General features: G+C 36.3%; 1 protein-coding gene across 2 annotated transcripts in view; it reads right to left on the reverse strand.

The window, feature by feature from the left end:
- The window catches only part of STXBP5L (syntaxin binding protein 5L), a gene marked incomplete at both ends in the record, with an annotated part of 180,254 nt that overhangs the window by 34,347 nt on the left and 124,622 nt on the right, over window positions 1-21,285 (reverse strand). Inside the window, 5 exons of one of the 2 annotated variants that reach the window (XM_084226863.1) lie at window positions 2,521-2,586; window positions 9,250-9,321; window positions 11,012-11,163; window positions 15,009-15,134; window positions 19,437-19,609. In XM_084226863.1, the coding sequence (XP_084082989.1) occupies window positions 2,521-2,586; window positions 9,250-9,321; window positions 11,012-11,163; window positions 15,009-15,134; window positions 19,437-19,609 (589 nt within the window). The remainder of the gene's footprint in view (window positions 1-2,520; window positions 2,587-9,249; window positions 9,322-11,011; window positions 11,164-15,008; window positions 15,135-19,436; window positions 19,610-21,285) is intronic. The other variant, XM_084226864.1, reaches the window with a different exon arrangement.

Genomic DNA, 21,285 nt, shown 5'->3' on the forward strand with positions numbered 1-21,285 from the left:
CAAGTTCTCCAAGAAGCATTTACCAACACTGTTCTTATGGCCTGAATGGAACAGAAATCTGACTAAGCTACTAATGGCTCTCAGATATAGAACTACTCATGTCTACACTGGCAATTAGTGTGCCCTGGGGATTCTTCCTAGGCATTGTCTTGGGAGTCTCAAAGTACACAAGCGAGCACAGCAATGCTGTTCCTCAAATCATTGCCCTTTTGATGGAGCTAAGGATGAAGATGCTCACCACTATGCCATCCATCACGTGTGCAGTGTTTGCCATCTAGACTCGTGCCCTCCAGCAGTTTGCACTTTGTGTATGTATGGCACACTCGGGGCCAGCACCTGGGATGAGCTTCCCTGCTGGGTGAAGAGCTGATGTTGATGCGCTCTGGCAACCAGAATGAACAGCTACAAATCAAACTCTGTTCTGTCTTTGCAACCTCACGTAGTCATACTCAGCAGGCCCTCCTCCACTGGGCAGCAACTTGAACCACTTCACAGAGCAGTTCAAGTGTTCTTTCTGGTTTTGCTAAATTTCTTGGTCTGTTTTCAGCAGAGGAATGCGGTCAGTGGTTTTACAAACACAGAGATCACGGGGCTCTTTCGGAACACAGCACAGTTCCACTGCAGAGCTCGTATGCCATGGACTTTAAACAGATAAAGGCAAGGCTGGAAGTGGAAGCATCCTGCCTGACAGATCCCTAAGTATGTAGCTGTGCTCTATGAGCAAGAAACATTAGTCAGTGAGAAGGCTGGTGTGGGTGTGAGGCTGTGCTGGTTAAGCACAGGATTAGTTCCACTCCCAAGTTTTGAGGTCATTTATTCCAAGTGACTAGGTTGGATTCTGCCCCTTTTACAGCAGTTATGTAGAAGCAATATAAATTAAATTTTTCAATAATTAAATAAAAATAATTAATATCAGTCACAGTAAAAGAAACTCCTTGTTTTAAAAAGTAGCTCTAATAATAGTTACTTCCTACAAAACTGCACCTGATTTCACATTTTAAAAATATAAATATAGCTTGGAAAACAACATGAAAGTGCTAAAATAGGAAACACCCATAAATATGCCATGTTTTCCCTGCTGAATATTTCCAAAACAGAAAAAAGCAGAATAATGTTAGGAGCAAATTATCTCAGATTTATCTAAGAAAGCTATTTTTGAGCGCTTGCAGAATGAAAAATTTAAGTTAACTGCAGAAAAAGTAAAGTGTTATAGGAGACACTCATCATTATAAAACTAAGAATATGCACATATGGTTACCAAGTCAGTCATCTCTTAGCTTTCAGTAAAAAGAAAAGGAAAGGTTTTAGCTCATTTCTGAAGAGAAAAGTGAAAAGTTGAATCCCAGTGAGCCACAAAATAAATAATCTAATTATAACTGAGTTGTCAAATGTTTTATTTTAAAGCCTATATCATGAGTTTCTGAGGCCCTGCTCAAGGATTTGAGCTCCTAGTTTTATACCAATATCATTACAGTCTATTTCACTTGGATATCTCCATATCTACAGATTTTGGGTTGCAAATAGTACAAGGAAATATGTATTTCAAAGCAGCTGTTTTGTTTTAGCTCTTACTGTGTCAGGGAAACACTTTTATTAGTTTCAGCTTTTTATAATTACTAATTAGTGGCTTTCTTTCAGGATTAATGTATCCTGTTATTATGACACAAAATATGTGAAACAATAACAGAGAATTTCAATTGCATACTTGTGGGTATTTGTTACCATAACTAAGGGGAAAAAATATCTATCAATACTTACCAAACTACAAGGAAAAGAAGTGTGATATGCATACCACAAGCAAAACGAATGTATCACAGCTACACCTCCTTATTTTCCATAACATTTAAAAGCCAGCTACTAGAAAACAGCTCTTAGCAACCATCTTTAAGACAGTGAACTCACATTAAAGAGATCAATGCAGACTAGGCACTTGCTGAAAAGGTATCTAGGAATGGATGAATTCCACCTTCTGAAGGACTATGGGCAAAATGGGAAACATTTATGAATTTTTCTGTGGCCAAGATTTCCCTGCCCTGGCTCATAAGCAGATATTTTTATCTGAGGTTCTGCAATCATTGTAAATTATGTAAATCAGGCACTGGGGTTCTAATGGCTAAAATGTACCATCTCCATATTGCTGATTTCAAATAATTTCTTCATGTACACATACGTATAATATATACATATAGAATTACAAGGACTCCCTACTGTAAAAAAACTTAGAAAGTCTTTTAAGAAAACAGAGAGACAAGCTTCTTATAGGAGGTTATAGGAATATACCTGCATGATCCTGTTACTTCAAATGTTTTCACACTGTTCACCTCAAGATGCACCACGTACATTGAAGTTTTCCTTAAGGAAACAGACTTAGGATTTTACTGTGCTACGTATAAAGCGCTTCTCCAGTAATTTCTTCTCTTTGGAACTATGCACTTGACTTCTTAGGGATCAATGAAACACAGTGATGCATGACATGAATGGCTTATACAGACTGCAGGAAGAGAAGCCAATCACCTTTACCTGAAGTGGGAGACTTGCAACGCTCAAGCTCCAGGGAAACTGGACTGTCACTGAGTTCAGTCAGGCCTGAAAAAATGGAGTTAAAGAGTTAAGTTACAATCTAACAGGGCATGCTTCAACTTTCTTGGTTGATGATATTCTGCACTTTAAAGTCAATTTGGAGAAAGGAATGGTGTGAAATGAGAGGGAAATAATCTATTTCAGATAAGTGCAGTTATCAGGCTGTCACTGCAGCAATTTAGGCTTGGTTTAAAAAAAAAAAAAAATCACACCTCTTGTTAACTCAGATTTGTTTTCCGAGTGCCTCGGGATAGAAAAGAGTGACTGTACCTAACAAAAGAAAACAAGTAAGTATAGTTTAAAATTTAAAAGTCTGTGATATGACTCAAACTCATTCATCCCTGTCAATCTGATGTGGAAGCAACTCTGTGCTTTCAACTGCTGCATAATGCAGGGAGGAAATCTTAAAAGAGGGGGGAAAAAAAAGAGTAAGATTACCGCTACCGTGCAATATTAGAATTTTCATGAGTTCACACAAGATAGGTCATTTTAAAGGACACAGAAGTATTGATAATGCTGGCTGAGTGTGACTGAATTTTCTGACAAAATACTTTATACATGGTGGATATATATATATATTTGTCAGGAACTCCACCTACATAGAAGACGGCACCAAGGAAAGCAATCCTAGTCTGTACTGCATAAACTCAAGCTTGTGTCTGGGAGCAAAATAAGATCCATCTTTGGCGCATGTTGAATGTTCCAAGTTCAAATATGCCTTTGGCATGGTGGGGAGGGAAAGTGTGAGCTGAGCTCACTCTATCTTTTACCATGGGCTAGCTGGGCATGGCCACACCTACTCAAATGCACCCTTTCTATGTATCTGTAATGCCCTGTGGGAAACCCTTGTTGGAGGAGCTCTGGCACTCCATACCAGTGATTACCTGGGACTGACAGGCAGCCCTGCCCAGACATTCACATGCCAGCTAGGTGGACCCACAGCACTCAGGTCAGAGCCCACAGTCAGGGGTACATTACTGTCATCCTGATACTGGATTTACACACACACTGATTGTGCTGCATCCTGAGAATCAAACATCCTACAAGAACCTTTCAGGATGCTTTAAATGGGCACTGTGCCTTCTGTAAGAGAACATGTTATAATTTTTATTGCTTCTGGACCCTCAGAGGTGAGGCCCAGAGACCCTCACCACTAAAATTCATATACACTCTTGTTTTGGAAAATTCTGCCACTCAGTCACCGGTCCTGCTTTCTTAGTATTAAAACCAGTGGAATCTTAATGTAGGTACTGACAACTTTATTACAATGTATTTTTGAACTGCTATAAGAACTGGAGAGAATCCAGAGCCCCAGGCAGCGGAACAAAAAAAAAAACCCTACCAATAATGTAGATGCAGGAGCCCTTTGGAAAACCAGCAGTATAGATTTACTCTGTTAAGTCAGTATTAACATCATACTTGCTCCTGACTTGAGAAACAAGATCTGCCAAACTAGACACTATTGTTGAAAAACAAAGATTTTTTTTTATTTTGAAACATGTACTTGAATCTTTCTTTCAATTCACTTAGAATCTGTGAGAAAAAAAATGTATTTCGATCAATTGCAAGTTTAGTCACTTTTGATGTTATGAGAATATTCAGAAACTGTAATAATTTGGGAAGCCTCTCTAGTACAGCAGATCTTACTTCCACTTGAACCCAAGACTTCTGTATGTACCTAGAGGTTTGGGACAGAATTGATTTTTTGCTGCAGAACTGTTTGCAAGGTGCAGCGGGAGCAATTTTTCATAGCATCAGAGGCCTCAAATAAATAGAACTTATACTGTTTCTTTTGTAAATATATTATTTGAGATAGGTAAATTTTAACACCTTGCCTAAGATGTTCTAAGAATTGTGTAATTAGCACCGGTGCTGGATACAATATCAAATCCCAGGTCAGATTTTTATTCTGTCTCAATATTAATTATGGTGTTATGGACTTAAACAGGAAAATCACCAAACTGCACCACCCAAGAGCAACCACAGTAAGAAAACCATGACTACTTCATGTTTGGCACAATTTCCACCATAAAACATTAAAGATACATTTCATGTTACAGTATTTAAAAATGTTGAACACGTGAACTTCTCTACAAACCCTGACTTGTTGTCAAGCCATGGCCACCCCTAGCAATGACCACCTACAGATGCCTTTCAAGACGAAGTGCAGTATAGCAATGACCACCTACAGATGCCTTTCAAGACAAAGTACAGTATATCCCCATGTGAAATATAAGTGGTACCATGTGCCCCGCAAAAGAGCGTTGGCTTAATCTCACTTCGATTTGCTTAAGCACTTCCACTTGCAGATTTTCTCCTGCCATAAATCTTTATTGCTTTGAAATATTATAATGAGTTCTGCTCATTACACTCCCATTTATTCAAAGTCTCTTTTAATCTTGCTAAATTCTAAGTTCTGAAGATGTTGTAAGGCAATGAATTGCTCAATCATCATTCACTGAAAAGGATAAACATGTATTCGTCAAATTTTTTGTGTTACCTTTAATTCCACTAAATGTTTCCCTTTGAGATAAGAAAGCGAGCTCTCAAGCTTTTCCTTGTACTACTGCTCTTTTTTCACTCTCATTTCCTTTTTAAGGAAACTAAACTAAATATTTTCAATAATTAACCGTGTATAAATATTTCCATGAACATCAGCTTCCCTCTAATATCTGAGAGACTACAACGCCCGCTGAAGTTAGATTAAAAAATATTTTCACTTTCCATTTTGAATTCTATAGGGAGTTTGTGCCCCAAGATATTTCAGCTATTTTTAGCCCCCCCAAACCACCACCCCAGCAAATTTTAAGCCTACCTAGAGCAAGAGGAAGAGAGCAGTAAAAATAAAGGCAAAAAGCCAAGACTGGCAATGTGAACAGCCACCTGAGAGAAGATATACCCATGGACATTATAAAGAAATTGGCTTTGGTTTGAGCAAATCATAAATGTGTAAATAGTGTAAGAGGTATATCTCACATAAGGCATTAAAACACTTTTAAAGGCTTGCCCTATGGATACTTTTCTAAGTTTAGTGTGATTTTCATTTCCTTTTTATTCAAGGATCAAAACTAGTATGAGGTAACAACTTTAATGCACCCATAATTTAAAATTATGTTAGAAATTTCAAATTTCTATCTGTATGTTTGAATGATTCAGACCAATCATTTACTCTGAAGCCCCAAAGCCATCACATCCTTGCTTATAAATAAATGGATTATAAATAAATTGTCATAAATATTCACAAGCCAATGAAATAAGTAAACTCAGTGTTATCTTAATCCATCATCTTCACACTGAATTATCATACCATGTTTTCTATATACCTATATATATCTATGCATGCATTCTTTGGAAATTAGTTAGCTCAGAATATAGCTATTGACTTAAGCTCAACCTATATTAGCTTCTTAGGTGTGAATTAAAGTGCCAATTACTGATATACAATGACTCATAGCACACAGTTTTCTGCACCCTCCTGTCAGACCAACCATACTTCTGCTCACCCCCTCTCAAGGGACTGGCCTGAGGGAGGAACAAGAACTTCTCATTGAAAAGTCTTCATTATGAAAATTATTTTGCAATGTATCAACATCCTTTGGATTTGACAACACTTTGGATGCTTCATAAAGACTATTTTCTTGTTCTACCAACAGATGGTATGAATTTCTAGTAGGAGATGCAAATTCCTTTTGCATCATTTTGGTATTTTTATATTCTGCTGCAGACATTATCCCTCTAGATGCAATAAATGTACTTGTTTTAATATTTGAATGCAGGTTACCCAAAATCAGGTAATAACATGTACAACTTGATTTCAACTGAAGAAGAATACCAACCAACCAACCAAGCAACCTCATAATTCTGCAGTACAGCACAAAGAGTTTATTTTATTTAGCTTGTAATATAATCTTGATACAAAGGGAGATGGCTGTAGATGTTACAGCAAATAGAACCAGTCATCAACACCTGAAAGTTATCCCCAGCTCTGCACTTATGCTCATCTTTGCTTCTTCTTTTCCTCAAATTACTTCCCTGATAGGACAATTATGTTCCAGTCTCTTCCTGGAGACTGTGTATAGCTAGAACTGGTAGCATTTCTGCCCTCCTTGCTTCCCTTTCCCCTCCCAAACCAGAGAATGTGCTGCCTTAATGCTCACCACTCTGGGCGCATTTGAGTCCACTTTACAGATGTAACCAGTATCAAGCTATCTATAGGTTTATTGGCTAAAATAGAGAACATTTATTCCACCACAGTGCTTTGCATATTGGATGTCCTTGACATTGTTGATTATGCCTTTCCTCTTCTCCAACATATTGCTTCTTTCCTCTTACATGTTCATTCTTTTTTCCCCTTTCCCTGTTCAGTTGCAGGACATCTCAGACTGAAATATCAACACTTTCTTTCTCTGACCCAGTATTTGAAGAGATTATTTTGTATATCTATATCTATCCCTAGTGATTCATAAATATACATCTTCAACTTGGATTTCTTCCATCCAAGTTAGAGTAGTAATCCTGTCTTTCTAAAAATCTGTTCAGGATTTTCCAAATATGAAATAGTTCCAAATAGTAACTATTTTCCAAATAGCTCCAAATAGGAACGTAACATTGCCAAGATGAATTCAACTTTTTTTTTTGTGCTGAAGTTTCCTCTTTACTACATGAACAGAGCTACCAGCATCACTATCTTCACTTATACAGCAATCTATATTATTGGTTACATCTTTGAATGTCACACTTTAACCTCATAATTAGGCTGGACACTAAATTATATTGTCTCTTCCTGCAAATCACCTCTAAAATGGCCAACAAAAATGTAAGTATCTTGCTCATCGATAATCTCTTCTTTGGCTTCAATACCTGCAAGTCTTATTTTCTCATACAGATCCACATGAAATTATCTTCCTGCTTCATTACTTAATTGAATCAACTACTCATATATCTGCCCATTAACTTCCATTTTCATTGATATAACCCATACAAGTTTAGACCTAATGCTTCTGTTATCACATGACTGTTCCTGCTTTTGTCATAATAATATTGGCTTCGACTGCACAATTCCCAAAAATAATTTACTTTTCCCATCATCATCCTTTATGAGAGAAGATAAACTTGTAAGCAAAATTCAAAATTCCCTCTTAATACCCATCTTAAAATTCATCTCTCAGATAAGACATATAACAAAGCACAACTTGAGAATGACTGCAAGATATTTCGGTCTGTGACAGATTCTAGTCCTGTTCTTGATCTTACTGCTTGGTGTATCTTTCAGATCATACAATATATACTCCTGTATAAGTGTCAAATGACAAAAGCGAGAACCAAGCCATTTTTGAGAAAAGACATTAAACTGTTAATGATCTTGCCTAGAACTTGGACTAATACTTCATAGGAAGATTTTGCAGACTTTTCTGACTATGGGGATAAAGACAGAAACAAGATAATACATTTTCAGCTACGAAAGACTCTGTGGTCTATGTTTCCAAATCTGAATGAAAACACTGGTAATTTTTGCCCTCAGAATGTATTAATTTTTAGAGGGGGCAAAAAAACCCCCAAACATTTGGCTGCTGTCACTCAGGTTCTCTGTTACAGACTTGAAATTATCAAGATCAGACTAATAGATTTTAAGAGATCATACACCAAACCTTTTTATGCACTGCTGAATTGGTAACCGGACTAGTCTTTTAACTAAACAGTCCACCTTTTATGAACTATTATGAAATAAAGTCATAGAAATCAGCCTAGAGGGATGGAACAGAATGTGTTGTGCAAGTGTACAAATGTATTTCAATAGCTACATAACTTTGTATTTATGAGAGATAATGAAACAACTGCCACTCTTTTATCCTGCCTATACTGAATATTTAATATAAAATTGCCTATCCTGTTATTCTGTGAAAAGTACTTTAAAAAGAGGCATCCTAGAGACCTAATTACATACAAGCACTGCAGTTAATTAAGATACGTATGGCTCATCTGTTGAACAGTCATTTTGCAAAATTAATTATAGCTTTGTTCACTGTATTCTGCAGTGATGAATACTAATATTTAAATTTCATATCAGTATAACTCAAAATGTAAAGATATTAAAAACATGAATTTTCATAGCCCTCTTTGATGTATGTATTTTTATGCCCACTTTATATTCCCATCAAAGAACAGAGGCATGGGATGGCTCCCCAAAGCCAAATATTTAAGTACCAAACCAAGATTAAAATTTTAAATTTCACAGCATCCAATTCAATGGGTACTCTTTTAAGCCACATTGTTCTTCTGAAAAAAGGGAAGAATTAGTCGGTAACTACAGATAGTGCCATTGCAAAACAAGAAATGCTTCATATTAGCAAATGTACATGGAAACGAATATAAAACCAAAGAAAGATACTGTCACCAAGAACATAACATTGTTGAGAAATAATTTCTAAGGCTCAATCTGTCCCATATAACACTGAGGTTTTCTCTTTGACTTTCTTTTTAAAGAAAAGAATTTCTCTATAATAAAGATAATTGTCAAAAATAAGCATGGTTGACATCACAAAATGTAATAAGTTTGCATGCATGCTGAATGTGTTTAAAAAAACACATTACAAAGCACAAACACATGGGTTTAAGTCAGGCATAGCCCAATCATGATACAGCTTTTTGCCTAACCTTTATAGAACTTACTCTGATAGGAAGTACGGATCCGTTTCGTTAAATCTGGATAAAAGTTAGACAGGCCACGCATGCAAAAGTTGTCTTTGGAACATGCCAGTACACCAGCATCAGCAGCAGGCAGAGGAAAGAGAGAAAAAACAGTCTAAAGTGAAAGGAAGTGATATCATAACCAGCATCTAGAACAGCCAAGGTGAAGAAAATTCAGCAGATGCTTACCTTCCAATTGGGAGAAATAACAAGAAAAATAATCAAAAAAGTAAAGGACGTGGGATGGATGGTGAGAAAGCAGCTGAGGCTTTTTTTAGATGCACAGTTTCTGTGAGCAATCTAGAAGCTGCAATCCTTCTTAGTGGTCATTTATCTGCAGTGGGCTCCATTCTGGCAACACTGGATAGCTGGAATGATGCCTTAAAGGATGGCCCAGACTGCCACTGACAGAGAAAAGCACTGTGATACAGTGCTTGTAACAGCTTTTTCTACAGGAGCAATCCTCCACCTTTTGTACAGAGTTCTGCAGCATGCTGTTTGTGGCTAGCTGCTCACATTTCTTAGGGAACTGCTGTGAGGCTGGCTGAAACCAGACAGAGAAGCTGAAGGTAACTTGAAGCTGCTTGTCTCTTCTCTCCTCCTCTCCTCAGCTGTGCCAAATTTACATATTTAACAGTTGGCACAAACGGGAACTAAGCTTGCCATGATTAAACGCATAGAAAGTGGGATAAATGGTCTTCAGGAGCAGGAGTAGGCCTGAAGACTTGTATTTTATTCTATAAATTTTCCTCTAGATTTTACTTTCTGTTTGGAGTGTAAACACATTCCCAATTAAAAAAAATTTTCCCATAATTCTACGGTGAAGTAGGACTTGATTCAGTGCAGGGTCTGCTGATGAAAATGCTGATGGCATAAACCCACTATAATCTGTTGCTTTTATAATTTTAGGGTTAGATTCAAAACTCCACATTTTCAAAGATATTTTAAAATCAAATTCTAAAACTTCACAGCTATGAAAAACACATTTTATAATTGTGTCTAACTCTTGCATGTTACTATGGAATATGTCAAGTGGAAAGACTTGAAACAGATGATCTGACTTTTTCTCATACAAATAAATGTTTATACAAGTAAATGTTTAGACAACCAACAAAGTGTGGTAAAATTTAGCTCTACTGAAGTATTAATATTTCTAATACATGACACATAACAGGAGTTATGACTTACTGTGATCCTCTTAGCATCAAATTTTAAAACGGGTTTGTAGGATTTATATTAAGAACTTCACTAATGAAGCACTAATGAAGTGCTTAATTTGAGCTCCTTGTGTTACCTAGATAACATGCCTCCCAGGTGTTACACACCTCTAAACACAGCTGGCTATTCAAAAAATAGCTCCTGGCAGAAAATACATTTAAGGTTAAATTGAAGTCTTACTTACTGGTATGAACTTATTGAAACCAGAAAGAGAACAGCATACAAACTACACACCAAGTGACTGCCAGAGAAACAATTTATTGCTCTGCTCATTATGATTTTTTACAGACTCAGCTAAGGGAATTACTTGCTGACCTCCATCCCAAAAGGAAAATATAAAACCTCATAAAACATTTTATTTCTGAGAAAATGCCCGCACCTAGAGCATGTCAAGTTTCTTTTGCCAAGTTATAGAAACTCCATTGGCCGGCAAATAGTCATGCATTCCAAAAGCACTAGAAAAAGCCACAGGCAAAAAAACCAAAGAAACACATCAGGCTCATAACCACAATGATTTATTTCCTACCTGCAGCAAACTGCCTGCTCTTGCGGGGTGAGCGGGGCTGCCGCTGGTATGGATCACTGGATCCATAGAGGTCGAGGGTGCCCATGCTCAGCAGGACTGTCTTCTGCATGAAATCCACAACAGCCAAACCATTGCAGTTCCCAAAAGCCACTCTGCAAAGAGAAACGCCCCCCTAAAGTGTTAGCAATATGTAATTAAGTCCTGAAAACAATAATAATTATTATTATGAATAGTGCACAAACCTTTTCTTCAGGAACTACTCAAGGTCACATTTTTTATTTCTTACAGAATCCTGAATTTTAAAACCTGTTTTCTGAATTAACTTTCCAGAAAGCAGTTACAACTTCTACCAACTTTCTGTATCAAGCCCATTGCAGTAATGTCTAAATGTTGCTTCATTGAACATTATAATTCTAATGATAATGACATCAATTATGACTAAAAATTGGGATGTAGATTTTAAAAAGTGGTTATGCATTCATATAAAAGACAAATATAAATTAAAATATATGTACAAATACATGAAAAAAATATTCTAAAGTTAAATGTTAATGACAAATGAAATATATTAGGCTGTATTGTGTAGATACCCAAATCCGAAAAGCATTTATAAAATTTCCTTCCAACTCTGTCAGCTTATCTACAGCAGAGGTTTCTGTTAAAACAGTCTCTACCCCTCTGAAATACTTCTGCAAATGCATTTTGATGGTGCCCTGATTTATAGGCAAGATCTCTCCTTCTGTATCAGACTGCAATTTTAAATTCCAGACAGAAAAGATTGCAGGTACAACCACAAAGAAACTCAAAAACCCAAACTATGTTCAATCATATTCAGAATCACTTGCTATCAGGCTCTGTAATTTTCTGCACAGAAGCATAAAAGCACTTAATTCACACTAAAAGTGAGCTGTGCACTCAACTCCACCTGGCTCTTCTTAATGTATCTCCAAAATATCTGAAAGGAATTTGTGTGTGGAAAAACAACAATGCTAAAGGAAAATAATGAGGTGGAGGGAAAGCAGGGTAGATAGAAAATTTTCTTCAGTCCTACCTTTTGTTACACTGCTTCTATTATAAAAAAGAGGGTTCCATATAGCAAATTAAAAAGTAATATGTAAAGAAGATGTAAAGAAGAATGAAACTATTTTTCCTCAGTTGTCAAACTAGCAAATTAAGGCACCACCTGCAACAGTTGCTTGAATTCTACTGGTTGTTACTACACTGTGTTTAGTCTCAACACTGACTGCAGTACAGCATCTATGGAAATACTATGGATGCACTTTGACTTTTCCCCATTGGTGTTTTTTTCTTGATTGGTGTCTCTCAGGGGCCCATACTGGGACCAGTTCAGCTAAATGTCTTTACCAGTGACAGAGACAATGGAATGGAGGGCTCCCTCAGTAAATTTGCAGACAGCACCAAGATGAGATGTGTCTGAGGGACAAGTACCATCCAGAAGGACCTGGACAAGCTTGAGAAAATGGCTCGTGTGAATGGGGGTAATGGTTTTAGACTAAGAGAGGATTGATTGCATGTGTTCTGCATTGTAAGTTACTGCATTCTGGGAGGAGGAAAAAAAAATACAAATGACAAGTGTCAATCTCATCTATTAATAGTTTAGGGGAAAAAATGGTCATTTGCACTTTGAAAATTATTAACCTGAAATTTATTAATTTTCAAAAACACAGTCACAAAAAGAGCTCGTGATCATTCACACCTCTGGTCAGCAAATTAACAAAATGTATCATTTCTTGGTCTGTATTTTTCTAAACTCCTCCAATTTCACACACAAGCATGGATCTAATATTTCTTATACCCAAACAAATTAGTTGAAAAAAGAATTCGAAGTTGCTCATAAATAATGCTTCCGAGGATGGATAAAAAAATCTAGACAGCCATTACTATTAGCAAGGCTTAAGATAAATAGCTAACAACCAAGTCCTTATGAAATCAAAACCAAAATGAATTTCTCAGTTTTGAGCAATGAACAGAATTAGTTGCTAGGTGATGTCCTGTTCTGTTGGTATCTTTCATAGAAATATCATAAAACCCTCATCAGACATTTCTGGACAATTAATATGCAGATTAGCTGAAAACTGTTACCCCATGAGCCAGTAATAAATTTTCAGTCACTGCTTTCAGTCCAACAGAATCTACTTCAAAACAAATTTATTATTTGTATTTAACCTTGTTCCTCAAGGTTAACCTAATTCTTCAGTTGTAATTGTAGCATTTTTGCAAGATAACATGAAGAAGTTTTTGATGATTCATTTCAACATAAATAAAACAGGTGTTAATACTTTAAATTTGTAGACTTGGTACTGTTATAAGTAAACCAATTACATTAAATAAAATTCTGCAGTCTGAAGTCTTTCACCTTTGCTGGGAATAAAGGTTTTTTTGCATCTCACTTTATTTCTGTTTCATGGCTGCGGTATAACAGTTTCAGAAATCATAATAACTTAATTAAAAGAATGCTGGAATGCAGACTCTCCAGAACACACACCATTTTATGTCTTTGACCTAGTTAAATTGATTGGTATATGAAGAAAAATTAGGCAAAAGATGACCCAAATAACTCTACAATTAGCATGGCAAAAACAACGTGCTCTCAGGCTTCATGCTGAAGTGGAATAGGTTTTTCCACATGGTGAAGATAGATAACAGGTGACAAAGTAGTAAACAAAATTCTGATAAAAGAAAGGACTGTGCCTTGTCATAGGCCTGAGGAAAAAGTTAAGAGCGACAAAAGAAAGGAAGCGAGAAGAGAGCCGGCAGAAAAAAATGTAAGGAAAAAGACCTTTCTTGGGTAGATTTTGTAGGGAAGTTAAATTCAGGTTATCAGCCTACTTTATTCATACATGCATTTATTTCTGAAACACTCTTGTATTTAGCTTACAGTGTTTTAAAGGAGGCTGTCCCGTAATCTATTATTGCTCCTAGCAAATGAAACAATTTAAAGCACTTGATTGAGTCAATCAGTGGTTTAGGAAACTACTGTGACCATTAGGAGAACCACAACCTATCAGAGTAGTTTACAAGTGACAGAATGGTGTGATTATTCAGATGCTGCCTTGAGGTCTGAGACCTGCAAGAGAGCAAAACCTAACAATTTGCCCAAGTCACAAATGTATCAAGGTATGGTAAAGAAAAGAAACTCCTAGAATTCATTAATAGGAAATGGTCTAGAAATTCAGGCTGAAAACTTGAAAAAACAGCCCCCAGAAGACAGTATTTTAGCAGAAATGTAAAAACTCTGCATTAAACAGCCTAAGTCTCTGAAAAGAGTCCAGTGACTTACTGAAAATCAGCAAGAGTCAGCACCTAACACCAATTACAGCCAATAGTTTTACTGGAGTAAAACCTACAGGGAAAACCATTTTTAATGTATCAGGGTGACTCTCAGCAAGAGAAAACATTAAAAATTTGCAAATAAACTGAACCTGAGGAAACAATTACATACACTCATTTGCATTGCCATCCAGAATACAGCATTTAAATGTTCCTTATTAAATTTTCAATTTCAGGTCACCGATTCTTGTGCAAGCAGACATTAGCACAGACATAAAAATGCTGCTCTCAGAAGACAATTTCCAACTAAAATATGATGTAATGTAAAATGGTATTTAACAGTTAATCACTTCACCATTTTCTATTAAATGCATTTCACCTTGGTGAACCTTTCAAAATAACTTTGAAAATTACAGATTTGAAATGCAATTAGATCTTATTTGAAAAGATGGAAAGAATTATGTGAAAAGATTCAGTCTTTTAAATAGGATTAGTAAAAATATTGGCAAGAATGGCAGTTTAACATCCCATATTACAATCTCTGTGTCAGTTCAAATAACGTTCCCCCAAAAATCTGATTTACAGCATCTTTTGAATACTTTGCTTTGACCTTAATTGTCTGTGGGAAATTTCAAAGTATAGTTGGAAAACGTGATTTAGAGCAATAAACAATAAATCAATGCAACCTTAATTCTGAGTTACTTACAGTCCATAAGCAGAGTTTACAGCAAGACTGGTAATCTGTTGTGGAGGCTCACCATCCACCCACACCAACTGGATAACCAGATCTGCCTGGTAGCCAGGAGGCATCCGCACAGGTCGAGCCTTAACGCTAAGAAGAAGAGGTACAAAATAAGAACAAACAAACAAACACTGGGCCATGAAAAATAACTGATTTGCATAATTATGTTTCTTTTGAGACTTTTAAAAAGGGCATTTTTGTGTATTTGGAACTTTTGTCTTATGAAGCAAAGCCTGACAGAAAAATGTAAAGAGGCAAGAGAAGATGAGAAGATATACCTTTCTGAAGTGGTCCTCACCAGAGCATATTAAAAACTTATGGCCTTGACAAATTTATTTGTCCATGTAGTGCAAACAAGTCCTGTTTTACTTCTAGGAGTACACTCACCTAGTATGTGAACTAATGGTTCCTACACCAAATCTAATCTAACTATTAACACTTGTTCCTACTGTGTTATGGCAAGTTCAGTGACTTGCAAAGCAGGTAGTGAAGGTGTACAATTTAAGGGGAAGTGTAAGAGCTGAATACCTCTGTATGACTGCTTTATGTGCTTTTTTAAGTGGTACAACAAAGTGAGGTATGCTGGAAGAAAACATTATGCAATAATAGCAATACTTTGATGTATTCATGTTAGTCATTAGTACATTCACGCTGTAGAAGTAATTTACAGGTAAAACCCACTAGTCAGTGCATTTTCACTGTACCTGTTACTGGTGAGAGTGCTTGTATTGCACCCCTTTGCACATAGGCATAAAATAGGGCAGTATACTTTATGAGAAAGTCATTCCTCATCTATCCTCTAAATGCATTTCCTAAACAGCAGCTTGGCACACTCACTGTTCTATTTCTTCTCCCTGTGGTACTCTTCAGATCTTACATGTGTATTTGTCTGGAGCAGTAATCAGGCACTTGGCTGGAATATTGTAGTAGGAAAGATGTGACAGAGCAGTTCAGCAAGTGCTCAACCTGCTACAGTTGGCAATAGCTTCGTATTGTTGTTTTCTATCAACAGCAAACCTCTGCTCAGAGTTTGGCAATTTCTGACCTGTTCTGCTGGCACTAAAGCTTTGCCCATTTCTTTGTTCATATGATATATAGCCACGAGCATTTTTGAAGTGATGCTATTCATAACCTTAAAGAAGCAAGCCCTGGATTACCCAGGAGTATTCGTGCTGAGAACAAAGGTGTGAACATCTGTGAACTCAAGCTGCCAAGGGAGAGGGGTCCTTTGAGACCAGGATAAACTGAAACTACAGACAAGAGTTGTATACAGAAAGATGTATTATTTTCAAAGAAACTTCACAGAGCAGAAGCTGAATATTTTACAAACAGTCTTTCAGAGTATCATTGTGATGGAGCCCTTCAACTTCTAATGTCAATGGATAAGCCTTTAAGAGGCATAATAGTGGTGATCTTTCCATCTTGTACTCCATTTTCCATTTTCAGCTCCTGCCCTTAACAATGCTAGAAAAATATAGAACAGGTAAATGAAATCCAAGAATCAGGACATAGTCTAATGCCCTTTCAGCTGAGCTTTACATCCATATTTTCTAATGGATAACTGATGGTGTGGCAGAACACTAGAGGCAAGCATACTGCTCCAACAAGTATCTGTCAAAGCAAGTATCTGTTTCCTTCCTCTAAACAAGTTACCATGAGACTGACAATGGCTGCAGAAGTAATTCTGATCTTCTAAAACATGTTTTTCAATGTGGTATTACTTTTCCAATGTGTTTTTAATGGCACCCTGAAAAAATTAGAGAACTTCAAGTACCTTCTAAGTTTTCTTTTGGATTGCTGTCACTTGAGGGGAAAAAAGCAAACACGTTTCCCTCTAAATATTTTTCACTATAAATTTGAGGATCTGCTTTGATAAAAATGAATATTATTTCACAGGGATTTTCTCTAAGCATATAATACACTGTAGGTGGTGAAAGACTATAATAATGGAGTAAAATAATTTCAGATTTAATGATTCAGATTGTCATTCCCATGTTTCTGTGACATCTTCCTGCTTAAGAATCTTTGAGCTGTTTCTCTTGTTTCCCTAACCATTCTGCTTAAACAGTAATGCAGATATTCAGTTCTACACCTTGTTTTGGATGGCTTTTTATCTGAAGTGTTTATAATAAAAGCCTAAACAGACTGCAGGAGTCTGAGCAGAAAGAACGTAGACATTTCAGTGATTTCCTTGACACGTTCTTTTTATGCTACACTGAATTTCATTGCTGCAAAGTTTTGGTTTTTAGTTTTTTTCACAAGATATTCACAGTTCCTTATCACTTTGGAGTTACTTGAAGCTACTGTCAAAACCCTTGATTGACCTGATTTTGGGATGATACTGGAAGTCTGAGAACAAAGACTGACATTCTGGGTTCAGCTTTATGGTAACAGCATTTACATCAAAAGTATTTATCTGCATAATCACAAATCCATTGGTTTCTTAGGTTATTAGAGCTGCCTGTTTCACTGCAAAGAAAGAAGCAAGAACAACATTTATTCCATTCTGCTGCCTGCCTCTCTTGGTAACAGTTACTTTTGATTTCAGAAAAGTGCCAAGTTTTCATTACTTCAGTCCCTTCAATTACTTTCTTCCTAGTAGCTATTCACACACACAAACACATTCAGTCATTCTGACTTCTGGCTAGAAAAAAATATGTAGTGTGGAGTGCCATTCATTTGCTGTAAAAATGTTGAGAGGCAGATATGAAAATAAACATAATGGAGCCAGTTATGTATGTGTGCAACATTTTATGTGCATTATCAATATAGTTCAAGCTGTGCACTCACCCTCCATGTGCAGCTGGTTGCCGCTTTACATTAATACTGTTCTGTTTTAGATTCTATCCTGCTGCCCACCTGAATGACTTGCCTAGAAAGTCAACAGCAACACCCTGGTCTTTATTGTTTTTCTTCCAGTGTTTTCAGCACTACTATCATTTTCCCACCATAATTCTGTTTAGATCAGAAGTTCTTAGACAGATAAGGCCAGCTAAGGTCTGGGGGGAAAGTGCAGATATTTGCCTTTCCTGAGAAGGATAATAGCATTCATAAGTATATTTTTATCTAAATGTAGGAGTGTGCCAGCAGTTCTAGTGGTATAATTACTCTGATTTTGAAAAATCACTTCTCAGTCAAAATAAGATTACAGTTACCTTGTCTAAAATTTGACAAAAATCTATTGGCCAGCTTAATCTGAGATTATTTGAGATAAGAAAACTTTAAAAAATAACAAGCTGAACCTCTGTGGGTTCATAACAACTTTTCTGCCTCCAACATCAAAAATTCTTCTCCTTCACAGACAAAATCAAGTAAGAGTCTCTTAAGCAAAACTCTTAGCCAGTGAAATGATTAAATGATTGCATTCTTCCTGATATCAATGTCATAAATAGATTTCACATTTGGATTTTTAAAATAACTAATCTCTGCCTCTTCTGTTGATTTTCATAGTTCAAATTAATGATTAAACTGAGGTCTGAAGTTCAACTGCTTGATTGAATGAGATGGACAAATGAACAGAATGCCAAAAAATACTGTTAATTTTACAAGGACAATATCACAATATTGCTTTTAAATGCTAATGCCATTTTCAGGAGCCAAGCAGCCCAAAGTAGCAAATCAAGAAATGTTCCTTTTAACTGCTTTTGAAATAATTGAGGCATTTAAAAGATTTAATAATAATTAGACCAAAATAATAATGAATTCACCAAAATGAGAGCAATTCTTGTCAGCAATGCACTCTAATTGCTGGAAAATTACAGTTTTTATAGAGTTTTGTACAGAATTACTGTTTTAAGCTATTCAAATCCATAATTATCTGCCTTAATAATAAGAACATATTAATCTACCCCAAAACAGTGACAATGTATTCTGGCAGAAAACAATTTGCTTTTTTTCTAAAGATTAAACAAATATAAACTTCCATACAATGCGATTGTTTAATGATTATACATTTTAAGGATTGTTTTATAACTGAACACAGTTTCCATATCTTACACACCATAAAATGTATACAGTTCTTTCATTTAAAAAAAATTCAGTATTGTATTAATTAATCAAGGAGAGAAAGCTTTGCACATGCTGGCTTTTACAGAAGTTTCTTCATGAACTACTCTCAGAAATTCTTTGAAGATGTACTGCTAGATCACACTGGAAAATGCCAGTCAAACCTTCACTATGACAGTTTATATTCTTCACAATTACTTCTATCCTTTTAAAAATCCATTGTTGATCATTTTGCCTTAATTATTTTGTTTGTTCCATATTCTGGTTTCTTCCCATTTTGTGTCACATACATACAATTAATCTCTTCTTCTTGGGAGTTGATGGATTGGCTGACACATAAGAATGCTTTTTAGAGAGATCAGTATTTAAAGAATGGCAAAAACTTACCTAAGACATGGGATACTGTCCTTCATCGTTCCTTCACATGCTACAGTGTTGGTACTGCCTGAAAGGCTCTTTAAAGAAGGAAGCTGGGAGGAGGCATCTGGAAATGGAGGATTTGTTTCTGGTTCAGGAGTAATGATGTCTTCTACTTCGCACTGAAGTCGTACCTCTAATGACTTAAATAAGTGAAAAAGCTAAGTTATCATTTTATAAGGAAAGCTGCTGAAAGCTCTGTTACTTTCAAATAAATATCAGTATGCCTTTTTTTTTCTTAAATAATCCCCATTTATCATTATAATTTGCAGGCAAAGAATACTGTCTTTTATTATTTATACAGAGTAACAGCAACATCAGATAGGAACTAGAAGGATCCCCATCTCTGCCTCCTGATTACTTGTACAACAGAGTCTCTAAGAGACAAGTTTTATCCAGCATAGATACGCCAGACAGTGTGAATAGTACTGATACACGAGCTTCATTTATCCATAGGTGGGGCCAGGAAATCAGAGATTACAGCACAGACGGCTCTGTGTTCCTTAGAATGAACATGAGTTGGGTATTCTAGAAAGCAAAATTCAAACCAGTTACTTTTTGCTTTCTTTCTGGCCTCTCTAGAAAGGGAAAAAAGGCCAAACTACTCTACAATTCTCTCCACTAATTCAGGAAATATTAACTGAGGACGGGAGAAACTGACAGGAAGTTCAAATCTAGGTAAGTAAATACTGAACAATTCTTTCTTCCTCATGAGTTGTCCTAGGAAATCTGCATTTTGAAAAGAACAAAAACCAAGGTACAGCTCTCAATGAGACAAGGTCTGGGGGTTACTAGCTGAACAGCAATTTCAGTGCTGCTACCTTCAAAAGAATAGAAGTAATTGCAGAGGTAGACACTGCAAGCTCAATCTTAGCGATCTTTCTCTGAGACATCATCTGTACCAGAATGAAGATTTTTAACAAAATAGCTAAATTTCATGAGAATTGGGAGATAAAGGTGAGTAGTACTGAAGGATCACCTGTTTCTCAACCATTGTGCTAAAACACACAAGATTTCAGAAAGAAGAGATTCTGTTCAACCAGGAGAGAGAGTCCTTTCTCAAAATTTCCCTTTTGTTTTCTTCTTTCAAAATCCATGGATATTTTGTGCCTGAATCAGTTAAAGAAACCTACAAACAACATTTGCCTTCAAAGACTGACTGAAATATTGAGTTCAGGAAAATCTAATCTGGAAGTAATTGCAGCTGACTGAAACAATTTATAATGCTGTTTAATATTTATGCAGGACTGGAGTAACTCTTGAAGAGTATGTTCTCCTGCTTACCATGTCAGAAGTGCATCACTCATCTTTGAATGTTTTTCTGTGGGCATTCCTTTTTCGACTAAAATGAATTTTGTTAAGTTCTAGCTGTTGTGCATTTGAAGAGAGAAGGAAAAATTCAGGCCAAAAACATGACTGTGAATTTGTCTTCTGTTTTTGTCCCTGCTTTGACTGGCCCTTAGGAAGGTTGTAGAAACGTTGAACCAATCTATTTTAACACAGACTAAAGATATTTTTGGGGGATCTCATTCACTGGGCTTATTGATTCACCTTTCCACATTCAAATGAGTGTAAACTTTTTTCCTATGTTTCTTCTCAAGAGGTTTGAAGAGGAGCTTCACTGAGGAAAGACTGCTCACTGAGAAAATGATCATGTTTAATTAATAGATCCTTTTGAGACAGGATGGAGTGGATTCAGATAAGAAAACAAAATTAACAGCAGTAAATTCTTTTTATATAACTGCGTGGCAATGACTCCAAGGTTGGATATGAAGCAAAATTTCCTCATGCATGCTCCTTTCCTCCAGAATCTGATATG

Source organism: Fringilla coelebs, assembly GCF_963513975.1.
Source record: "Fringilla coelebs genome assembly, chromosome: 2".
Classification (NCBI taxonomy): domain Eukaryota; kingdom Metazoa; phylum Chordata; class Aves; order Passeriformes; family Fringillidae; genus Fringilla; species Fringilla coelebs.